The sequence below is a fragment of the Musa acuminata genome, chromosome BXJ3-4 (assembly GCF_036884655.1).
Source record: "Musa acuminata AAA Group cultivar baxijiao chromosome BXJ3-4, Cavendish_Baxijiao_AAA, whole genome shotgun sequence".
In the NCBI taxonomy this organism is placed as follows: Eukaryota; Viridiplantae; Streptophyta; class Magnoliopsida; order Zingiberales; family Musaceae; genus Musa; species Musa acuminata.
In genome coordinates this window covers 32,938,322-32,950,867 of record NC_088352.1, presented here as the reverse complement: position 1 = coordinate 32,950,867, position 12,546 = coordinate 32,938,322, and the positions used below count along the sequence as shown (strand labels likewise).

Below are 12,546 nucleotides of genomic sequence, written 5' to 3'. Positions count from 1 at the left end.
AGACCAGCTATATCCATCATATGGACAGGTATACAGCACACCAATCTATCCGGTTATCTCAATGTCTCTCTCAAGTAACCTATGATCAGAATTATTTATGATTTGTATTTAAAAGCGAATCAATCTTATTACCATGAACTCATCACGATCCGATTCTCATTGTATAAATCTAAGGACATCACTATATATATATATATATATATATATATATATATATATATATATATATAAAGTGATAAGATGCCAAAATATAATAAGTAAAAAAATTGTGTATCAAGTTACACGTACCATCACTCACGTGATTGGCTTGTAGGGGACCTATAACTAGCAATGACGCAGGACTAACTTCAATCATGGAAAGGCAAATCGATTGAAGCAAGAGAATCATAGATTGGGCTAGAGAGCATCATGTTAGAAGATTGGACGTCGAGCTGGAGGATCGATCGACGTGCCAAAAAAACTTCGTGCCATGAGTTTGGGCATTGTGCTAGAAGGATCAAATATTGCACCAAGAAGATCGTATATTGCGGGAGGTCAACATGCTGATGGATCGAGCAATATACCAACGAAGAGGACGATGCACCGAATGTTCAAACGAAGTGTCGGATGAACCAATAACATGCTGGACAATATAGGATGAACTAATGACATGTTGGAGTAGTAAAGTTGGTTAGCTTGCTTAATAATAACTCGTGAGTCTTTAGCAAAATTGGCTAGCATGCTTAATAATAACTCATCCATTATTCCAAGTTAAGATAATCATGAAAGAAGATTAGAAGTAGGAGGGAGTCCTGACTGAGAAGTTATAGGTTTGATAAGACCCTAAAGGTCTTATCGTCGCTCTGATACCAAATGATAAGACCCTAAGGTCTTATCGTAGAAGAAATGGAAGAAATGGAGATGCTCTGATATCAAATGATAAGATCCTAAAGTCTTATCGTCGCTCTAATACCAAATGATAAGATCCTAAAGTCTTATCATAAAAAAGAAGAAGAGAAAGGGGAGGGGATGATCACTTTGAGGGGATCGGCCTCCTTGATCGCTTCGAGGGGATCAGCTCTCCTTGGGTTTGTCAAAAGACAAAATAGTATTTTTCATAGATTACTGAAAGAAGTAGTTACATCCCTATTTATAGAGTTCCACCCAAAGTCTATCAGGACTTGAACTCTAATAATAAATAAATATTAAATAAACCTCTACTTGATTCTAACTGAACCAAACCAAGTCAATAAACAACTGGACTAAACAGACTCAATAAACATTATTCAAAAGCTCAAAAAAAGTATCATAACAAGGTTCTATCATGATATATGTTCTTAGTTTTTTTTCTTTTTAATCTATGCTTAGGGGAGATGAAAAGAATATTAGATCATCCCTTAAGGGATCTCTTCCGAGTCTTTGGGCCTTCTTTGAGCGTAGCCCTAGTCCATCGAGTTTTTATTTTATTTCGAAGATCTTAGAATCAAGGGATTAAAAGGTTAGAGGCATAAATGAAGAGGAGGCCCGGAAAAGAATATTTCTTTTTTCTTTATTGTTGGGCATTGTGAAAGTAAATGTAGTATCCATTCTCATGTCGTTGTTTCTTCCATAATCTCCTTGGTCATTAGCATAGTGGCAGAGGGATTAGAAAGGGTAATATGAGAGGAGATGGTCAAAGACACGGACGAAAACAAAAAGCCACTACCATCCCATGATTTATAAAATGATTTCAGATTACTAACAATCATCACTGACATGGAGTTGAATTTTGGCCACGATGCAGAAGATGATGAAATGTTGCCACTCTCACATGATCTCCCAAGAAACTTCGATAGGAGATTTGAAATAGCATGAGATGCTTGGTAGCAGGCAAAGGCATTGAAACATCTAACTTCTCTTTATTAGAGATCTACATCTTTTCAGCATTAAACGTTGAGGGGGCATATATAAGTCATCACCCTAATGCTTAGTATGGGCATCTTAGGTTGGGCTTCACCATTAAAGTGGGACTCGGTCTCATTTCTAGGAGAGATGAACCTGTTTTTGCTTGGATTGGCTTTGATTTGCTTTGAACCGGTGCATCTTTGGACTCAGACCCAAGGATCATAAAGATGATTGTCTTTCACCTTGGATTGTGATTCAAAAACCCTAGTTTTTCTCTTATCAGAATTATTGATAATGATAATCTCTTCCCTCACTAAGGGATCACATACTCTTAGTTTCTACTGATTGAAAGAAGGATTCAATCTCAATTTTACCCTTGTAGCAATGATTTAGAAAAATCGATTATGTTTGCTCCCGGAACATGATAAAGCACACTCAATCTATCTTAAGAGACTCTCAAGCATTACAATAATTTTGTAAAGAAATTGAGGTTGATGGAACCCTAAAGGTAATCTAGGAAATTACACTCAAGTAAGTGCAAACACAACTATTTCTCTAGGTGGCTGGAAATTTATATTCTATGGTATTAATTAACGTTAAGGCTGGACCTAGTGAGAACTTTAAGTATATTTTCTTCTAAGAAAAATTTGAAATAAAAATAAAATCAGCTGCTAAATCTATTACCTATATCGTGGAGACTGTACTTGGGCGTGAAGATAGGATTTGAGGAAGATGAGGGGAGTAAGCCTCAGTAAATTTATCGTGGAGACTGTACTTTCATCATTCTCTAGCATTGAAGGTCTCTTGTGGATCAAGTTCAAGGGTAAAAGAAGAAGAGTCCTGCATTTTATCTAACTTTGCTTTCATGAACTCATTCGGCTTCCATAAGTCGACTCATTGGACTCGTAAGAAAAGTCCAGCCCGAGGTGAAGGAAAACTTCCTTTAAAAACCTCCTTCCAAGTGGCCACAACAACCTAAGATGCTTTCGTAGGGCCTGTAGAGGAATCTGCGGCATGATTTGTTTGCGAAGAATGCTTCTCTTTCTCCGGAGGATCATGAGGAGGAGGAGGTATGGGCGGGAAGGGCTAAAAGGGGAGGGACCAGCGCTGGAAGAGGCCATCGCTTCAAAACAAAACGAAAGTGATGCATTTCATTTCTTTGATTGTGATCAATATAGGAAACAACAAAGTCAACTGTCGCTGAAACTTTCACCAAATATTAGGACTCACAAAAAATGTGGGTAAGACAAATAGTTAGGTTGATGAGAGCCAATAAGCTCCATAACATAAAGGTGTGTTGGGTGACAGAATGTTTATGCGGTTGCTTTCCGCACTTATTCTCATGGGAATACAACAAGATCACTAATCTTCCACGGATTCATTCATCTATACGGTTGCGACACGAAGAATTACATGGATATGGGCAATCAATCTTTCTAACATCACTTCGCCCGGAGTACCAGTCTCCCACAGCTTTTGCAATTGACTGCAGGGAAGAATATGGATAAAAAACAAAATCATGCAAGCAAGAAAAATAAATGTTATAATGATGATGAGATATGTACCAAATAAAATAGACTGCATGCAATTCTTACCATCTTATCAATCATCGGGGAATCAGTTCCTGACCATATGTCCCGACTCCCTGACTGGCAATGAGCATAGCATGAGATTATGAACATGCCCGTAGATGAGTTGCCACTTGCCGGCAGTGCACGCAGAAACTCTGACCTGAAATCTGTCATCGGCATGTCCAGTCATTAGATTCACGAAGTAAATCAAGAATTTATTGGCAGGGGAATTGGGTGACAACCATCGCCAAGTACACGAAATCAGACAAAGTTTATCATGGATTCATGAAATGAAATAGAAGATTTCATTAACTTTCTATTATGGATGTTGATAAATAATAGTTGATTTAGCAGTTCAAAGCCAAGTTTTATGTTGCCAACCTTGCATTTTCTCAAGTTGATCTGACGAACAACTCGTTATATTAAGCTTGCAGGCATTCCAACTTTTGTGGGGATCAGCAGAACTTGGCGCTAAAGTATTCTTGATCTGCAATAGAAACAACTCATCAATTAGCTAGCGTATTCAACGGGCAATGGCTTGCATCACAGAAAAGGAATATGTCGAGGAAGGGAATGTTTATCATCCTAATATGCAAAAGCATCACAGCATTGCTTTGCAGCACCAGAGCAACGTGAAGTGACAGTAATTTGGTGAAGAGAAACAAGAAATCTATGCTGTAGTAGTTAAAGAAGCACAAGAATAGGAATGCATTGTGATTTGTTACTGTCCAACAACAGATACCTAATATTGCTCACTCATCCTATGAAAGTAGAAGAATCATCTTTGCTATGCTGAATAGGTACCAAACCCTCGATGAGTATTTTACAGAAGACAGTAGCTAATTTTCGAGAAAGCTGTTACCTGCCAGGCATCATACGCTGCGTTCAGTATAAAGAGGGGCGTGCTCATTTTAGGCACCACATTCTGTGGGAAAAAGCACTGCATTCACAATTTGATATATTTGTTCAGATGACATGACATCCTTCATATATATTCCAAATGCAAACATACTTCTTACCAGGCTTGGTGATAAGCTTGAAGTGCATGAAGATGGCAAATTTTTTCCTGACCCCTAGGAATTATAAAAGCACCATACATCACTAAAAGAAGTTTGGGAGAGATAGAATACTGCACATTAATAGGATGGACTACTGATTATCAAAGAATACAAGCGACAAGGAACTGACATGAAGGTTGACAACATCATTGTAAAGGGATCTGACAGAGGTCGTTCCAGTAATGTCCTTCCTGTTAGGAGCGATCATGGTAATTCCAATTTATACGATGCTAAGAAAACAATATGTATGAGCAAAGGAACAAAGAACCCAAGGCAATTAATAAACTCACCCATCAATAAAATAACCAGCATCAGAAAAGCATTTAACTTTTGCACTTGCTGGTAGAAGACTGCGGAATTTGTCACAGTGTAGGATGGACGCCAATCCACCCGCTGAACAACCAGAAAGAAGTGCCTGCATGCAGCCCATTCACCGGAGTATTAATTATGACAAACAAATCTTTGCATGATAAGAGACTTTTACCACTCTACAAGCACATACATTTTCTGCTTTGTTCATTCCTTTTGCCAACAGATCTTCCATGATAGCGAGCCAAACCCGGGCTCCTCTGTAGTGAAGATTTGTAGCCTAATCAAATTTAGATGAGAAAAAAAAAAGCATTATTAGTACACAAATCTCATGCTTGTTTATGCAACGACGCAAATCTCATCTATCATGCGGACTTTTTGTTTAAAGAACTTACAGGATCTACTCTTTCCACGTCTCCTGTAAACGATGAACCATCACAGTACCGAATCTTGACCCTGTTCCAGTTATAGAAGTCTGCACATTTTTAAGATGGAATACAAGGAAGTTAAATCAAAAGAAACATGTGTAAAAAAAGCATGGACATACACGGATATTATCTTATATTTATTATCGACATGTGTATGACTGTCTTTTGGATGAAATACCTAAAATACATTGGCGGAGAAGAAAAAATCGATTTGTAAAGAAGAGGGATGTCACGAAAGAGATACATTGGAGATAAGAAAGCAAACAACAGTAAGAATGTTAAGGTTCTCTCTCTCTCTCTCTCTCTCTCTCTTCTCTTCCACCAATTCAGCACCTCCATGTCCAAATGTTTACAAGCTTTAGATTACATGTAGAATTATTTTCATACAGTAATCTATCAAAAATACCATACCGGGATTATATTTTTTACTCTTTCCTAAAATGCCAGAGAATGAAAGTGGCTTCATATGATTAGAGGAGCCGCGGAAATTATTTTTACGCTCTAGACATTCTTCGACATTCCTGCACCATCCTCCTCCCTGCAAAGTAAGAATATATTAATCAAGGAAATTGCATCTTCCAATAAGTCTAAACATTTTGTGTACTTTATAGCTGATAGATTGTTTGATTAGTAGTACTATAATTTTTTTTTCTATATTCTTTTCCTCCGTCCACAAACATTTAGCACCTACGTAATAAGACTGATGGGTTATCCATCCTCAATATGCATGTGTTGAATAATGTATTGCAGGAATATAGAAGACGTAGAGTTATAAACTAGCAAAAAAATTTCACATTTGAAGTGAGCATTTCAATCAACTTGTCCATGCTAGAATTTTCAGGATTAATAGATGCCAAATGATGCTTCTACCTAAGTAGCAAAAGTCACCATTCCTCGATCCCAGTAACTAAAATAACTTTTAACAAGTATCCAATGGTAACATTTTTGGTGACAACAGAATGGTATCACGAATATTGCTGGATCCGGGTTCCTTATCGACCTACAAATAGTAAATTTGAATATCCAAACAACTGCTGGAAGATGAACTGACCTCCATGTGAACCAACCAGTTATTTGCTCCGGAGCCACTCCCAGGAGAGAAATGATATGCTGGGGGACTTCCATCCAGGCAGACTGAAAAATAATGTGAAAAATCATGAGTTCTCAGTCATTTGTTGAATCGAAGCCACTGAAAGCTATACATAGGATTTCAGATTGAATGTCCGACAAGAACATACTCTGAAGAGTATTATCACATACACTTGTTAAAAGAGGTCTCAGGAAGAAATAGTCATGTGTGAGTACTCTGGACTAAGCATACGCTTGCGAATAATCATACCTGCTCCTTTAGCTACTGCACTATGCAAAAGAGTCATGGGTACACCTAAAGCATCCACTTCCAGAGAGGCCAGAAGAAAGAAAAAGCAGATGACAGGATAAATCCATGTTCCTGATTTAGCACCCACCATCCTGCAGTATCGTTTCAAATTTTATCGGCAGAAAAGAAAGAAAAAAAAAATCTGAAGAGTCTACAGATATAAATTTATCAATTTAAATAAATATAGTTGATGATTTGTTCATCTACTAGAACGATAGCATTTAGAAAGCTATACATATGTTGAACCATTATTTAAAGATTGAAACAAAGACACTCGTTAATCTTATCTGACTGAAAATTTCCACTTCAAATTAGAATGGAAAGGAACACACTGGCTATTAATTCTTCCTTCCATGATTAAACATGATATAACCATGTCGGCTTTTAGTATCGTACCACGTTAAAGAAAACCCAACGGTTTGTTCATCATCGTCATCGTGATAGTTTTAATGGCGGACTGTGAGCACACATAGAGAACAAAATTTCCCACATATGAAGGATCGACGGTGAAGTAACATGTGATTCTGTCTAACCATTAAAAGAATACAATAAAAGACCTAACACAATCAACAATATTGTAGATCGCGTGACCAGCTATATATATCATAAGTGCATGCCAAACGTATATCTGCTTAATGGTAGTAGCTTTCATGCAGTTGGAGAATCAAAAGGCAGGACGCCCTTTTATCTATTTCTCAACACTTAGCCCTGAGAAGAACAGATCAGGCAGCCTTCTTCACACTATCAAAAGTACTGAGAAACTTCGTCATAAAATGCATGCCACCTGAACTATATAAAATAAAAAATAAAAAACAACAACAACAATCCGAGAAAATCCACGAGCTAAACCATGAGATAAGGGACGGGAAATAACAACATCTCCCAAAAATTATGTTGCACTAACGTGCATGCTTCCGTCGAGTATCACAGAGAAGTGCTGCAAAGAACTAAGACACCGGTCGGGCTTTTTATCTACTACCTGAAATGTTAGTGCCGAAGCACCGTGAAAAGCTTTCTTCAAAGCGGAGGACCGATAGCAGACAAAACACTCAGAACCTGAAGAAGATACAACATATATAGTGCCTCTTCTTTACTCTCTCTCCCTCTCACGGAGCGAGCTATTCACGCGGAGACGCAGAGACCGCGTCCCTTCCCTTCTCGATCTGTCGGAAGTTGGACAAGTTCGTGGTTCTCCGTTTTCTTTGAAATGGACCAGCTAAGACCTATTTTACGCCACAAATTAATATTTATTTATGCAAACCCTCCGGCTGGCTTTAAAATGGACGAATCTCTTTTACGTCATAATTAATAATATTTCTACGAACTGAAGCGCAGGTTGCCGTCGCGATCGTTAGAGTTTTAATAAAGGGAGATAGTTATACCCCTCAACCAGTATCCTTAAATACTTTCCAATTATAGCCTTAATAATTTAGTAATTTTAACTGTAAAACCTAAGTCAAAATTATAGTTTTACCCTTTAGAAATTTATAATTGTTTATTTATATTCATAATTATAAAATTAATTAATTTAATTATTATAATCAAATATTTTGATCAGACTTGATCATTATTATATTTTGACTACTTGACTTGATTTAGATTTGATTAAATAAGTCTTGATTTAATTAAAGAAAAATTAAATTTTGATCAATTTTAATTTTGATGAACCTAATTGAACAAATTATTGGCCCAAATTTGTGAGCTCAATTTGGGTAGCCAAATTTTAGGTTTGTCTATTTAAATAGGATTGACTAGTATAAATGTTTCATAAAGAATTTAAAAATATATAAATTATTATTTTCTTTAGTAATTTTTTCATATGACATATTGATAAAATTTTACATGTGATAAATAAAAATTAAATTATTGTTCTTAGATATTTATTTATTTATTTACATGTATATGTTTGAAATTATAAAATAATATTTATTTTTCACATAAAAGCATAATTTATTATTTATCATGATTATAGTTATCGTATGAGTTTTTTTTATATTAATTAATATTCAATAATAATTATTATTATTATTATTATTATTAAACTATTTTAACATAAATTAGATTAAAATTTTTTGATGAATATTATTTATAACTTATATTTCTGAGTTTTATTTAAATGATAGTTATTTAATATAGACTTATGGAATGTAAATTATAATAAAGATTTTATTATTTATATGATATTTTAAATTATATTTTATATTATTATATTAGTCATGTAGCTATTAAAATGGTATAGACCAATAACTTATAAAATTATATTAAAAAATTAATTATAAATATTATTAATAAAATAATATTTATAATAGCATAAATAATTAGAAGATTTAAATAATCTAAAAAAAAATCTTGTATACCCAAAGTTAGCTATACTATCCATGAGGATAGCATCAATCCTTTTTCTCATCTTTTTGAAGTTGTATTATTGTTCTTCCAAACCGATTAAGAGTCTATTTCTATGAGATAAATATCAAAATGAAGAGCAAATTAGACCGCATCTACCTGAATTCTGATTCAACTTAGTTGTCAACATCATTAATCCTTCCTTCAGTCCAAAGCCGATCAAATTGATAGGTCAGGATGATGGGATTTTGACAGAGACAAAAAAAATAAAATATAAAATATAATTTGATAGCAAATCCTGACACGCTATACCTTATGAATTCACATCCATTTATAAGGGTAACAAGATATATCTTGAAAAGTTATATGCATTGTCATGTATCTATTATGATCCTCCATTTTCATATATCAGTTCCCAATATAGAGATAAGAAAACTAAGTTAGATTTATTTTTTCATATAAATTTCTATACTAACTATAATATTAGTTCAGTGAGATGTGCAGGCATAGTCGGACTAGTATAATATAAATCTCATAGTCGAATTACTTGGGTGATGTTTAGGTCTCTCTTAGTATCTAGGTTTTCTGTTTTAAAATAATCAGGAAAAATTTTATTATATTAAATAATATATAAGATGCTCATATATAGACTTGGACTTGAGACAAATTATACAACAGTACATCAACCACTAGTTTGTCTCAACACAAGCATCTAGGACATTTAATAGCCCAATATTTTTTTGTATGTCGAAACCCTAAGGGTGGTTTAGATAAACTAAGTTGCTGGCACATTTTAATGTTTCAAGTCAATTTTATATATTAATTTCTATTATTCATTTTGTATAGGTGCCACGTTTGGAACAGAACGAAGTAGGCATTGATTTTACAGCTTTCAGTGATTTTGTATTAGGACAAATTTTTTGAAGAATTCGTTTCTTATTATTTTTGTTAAGTTGGATATATCTATCTTTGTTAACAGTGAATCCTTCAATATGATTAATAAAATTATTGTGAGATTTTTCAGATATTATTATCAATTATTTATGTAATTGCCAAGTTTATTAATATATATAATTACAGGTTTTTTATTTACAATAAGCGTCCTCTTGTAAATAACACCAAAAATTATTCACATGGAAAAAACACCTATAGATGTGTTTATTAAACCATAATAAAAAATAAACTTATTTCAAAATTCAGATGAAGTTTTACCTTTAGTGTCAAAAACTACAGCTATAAGGTTATTGGATGGTTCTTATTGCCATGGTTTTTACCCGTATATATAGTTTTAACTGTAATTATAAATCTCAAAGAATTTATATCATTTTTTCTCACTCTTCTTACAAACTCTAGAGAATACTTTCTCTGGATTCCCTAGAGAGAAACTAAAGAGTACTACAAATATTCTTCACACACATCAAAACATAGAGATAAATGAGATATTTATCGAAGAACTAAATCTTAATTATCATGGTTTTCTTCTTTCATAAGAACTTATTCTTGTATTAAGATTTCTTATCCCACCGGAACACTAACTCTAGCAATCTCAAAATACTTATTAATTCATTTAATCTTTTTCTTAATGAGTATTTTATCTACTTTTGTATCTTTTGAAAAAAATTTATTTTATGCTCTTTTTAATCTTCATCGCTCATCCTTTGTGAATCTTTAACCATTGAATCTTTTGAGTTTTTATACCATTTATTGGAGCCGGAGAGGACAAAATTCAAAAAAAAAAATCTATTAGAGATCAATAATCAAAGGCATACAAGAAAGTCGATACAATATTAACGTGGTTCGACAAATCCAAGTTATATCCACGATGAAAATCAAATTCTTTATTATCATATGAGATGAATTATAACACCCAAGTTATCCCTATTCAAATACATATTTCCTTATAGACCCTCACACATAAATCCTAGAGAATTTATGTTGTTTTCTCTTATCCTTTCTTGAAACCCTTAGAGAGTATTCTCTCTAGAGAGAAATCTTAAAGTACTAAAGGTACTTTTCACATTCTTGCTCTCCTCCTATCAAAGTCTAGAGATACATAACATATTTATAGAAGAACTAAATCTTAATTATTAAGATATTTTTTCTTCATGAGAATTTTTTTATATTAAAATATTTTATTTCACTAGGACACTAACGTTAGAAATATCAAAATACTTATCAATCTTAATAAAAATATATAAATAAAACTAAGAGCTAAAAATATATTTTATTATAATGCCATTGCACTACCTACGGCATCAAGATTTTATTGGTTAAGATCGTTTCACTTATGGATGTCAAAATTGGAAACCAATAGGTAATAAAAATTTTGAACTGGTAAGTTATACTCATACTATAGTTTATTCCTTTATCGAAAAATGTCCAATTGGATCAAGTGAAGAATGATTAGAACTTTAGATTTTAAATCAAATATCTTTTTTGCTTGTCAATTTCATTAGCGTTAGAATAAAGAGAGGAATACTCTCCAAGGATTCCTCGAGTCTCTAGTAAGTTTTAGCACAAAAGTTGCATGGAACCCTCTTACCGGATCTAATTTTCATACCTGGAGGAGTAAGAGTTTGTTTTGGCATGTAGATAGATGAAGCTAACACAATACCTTGAAGTATATATTAAAAACGGGAACAAATGTTGACCTTCTCCGTAAAATTGTTTTTTGTTTCTTCCTTGAAAGAGTCTTTGGACATCAAGGGTATGCAGGAAAAATCTTCAACCGTTGTTTCTTGCTCATCATTCGACAGGTTTTAGAGCACAGACACTATAAAATTACGAAGGCAATGGGAGGACTCAGGTTGCTAAGGAGGCAGACGAGTGCCGTGTAAAATTATGTCACGCAGAGTCTTCTTATTCGCTCATAGCAATAGATTTTATCCCTCTCTGATACAGTACATGGTAAATGTTAAATAATATCAAGTTATAAGATAATAATTTTAAATTTAACTCTCTTAATTTTAAAAAAATTAAATATGAAGTGAACAAAAATTAAAGTACTAAGAAGATAAGTTGAAGAGCTTACTACCAGCCTTGAGCGTCAAGAAACTCATGGCTCTAGAGGCTGCTATGATTATACAAGTGATGAATTTTGAATACATGATTCCCTTGCATCCAAAGAAGCTACATAAGACTCATCTATGAAGAGGTTTTTTTATACAAATGATAATATAAAGATTGACTTGCCAAAGTTCCATCGACTTCAACTTCAAGAATTTCTTGATTAGTTTAATACTGTTAAAAAAAATTTTGAGTGTAAAAAAATATCCAAAAAATAAAAAATAAAATTAATTACTAAAAGGCTTCAAGGTTATGGTTCAATTTGGTGAGACAAAATGCAAGAGATGTACCTTCAAAAAGGAAAGATGAAGATTTCATTTTGGGAGAAGATGAAATCTCAACTTCACGAGAATTTTTTTTCATCTGATTGTGTTTAAACTCTTTTTTCATAATTTAATAATTTTTAGCAATGTAACAAAATTATCATCGACTATATTGAAGAATTCTATAAGTTAATGACCTAAAATAACACTCAAGAGAGGGAAGAATAACTTATTGCAAGATATGTAAACGATCTATGAATTATGATT

At 33.5% G+C, this 12,546-nt stretch overlaps 1 protein-coding gene across 1 annotated transcript; it reads right to left on the bottom strand.

Moving 5' to 3' along the window:
* Positions 1–2,987: 2,987 nt before the first annotated feature.
* Positions 2,988–7,726, bottom strand: LOC135634734 (pectin acetylesterase 8-like). The gene is made up of 13 exons (XM_065145276.1): positions 7,587–7,726; positions 6,569–6,699; positions 6,281–6,363; positions 5,641–5,767; positions 5,197–5,276; positions 4,995–5,081; positions 4,783–4,907; positions 4,623–4,683; positions 4,454–4,507; positions 4,297–4,374; positions 3,816–3,921; positions 3,459–3,601; positions 2,988–3,349 (listed from the first exon to the last, which is right to left on the bottom strand). Exons 2-13 carry the CDS (start codon positions 6,696–6,698, stop codon positions 3,242–3,244), a joined length of 1,182 nt encoding a protein of 393 aa, XP_065001348.1. The 5' UTR covers position 6,699; positions 7,587–7,726; the 3' UTR covers positions 2,988–3,241.
* Between the last annotated feature and the right edge of the window lie 4,820 nt (positions 7,727–12,546).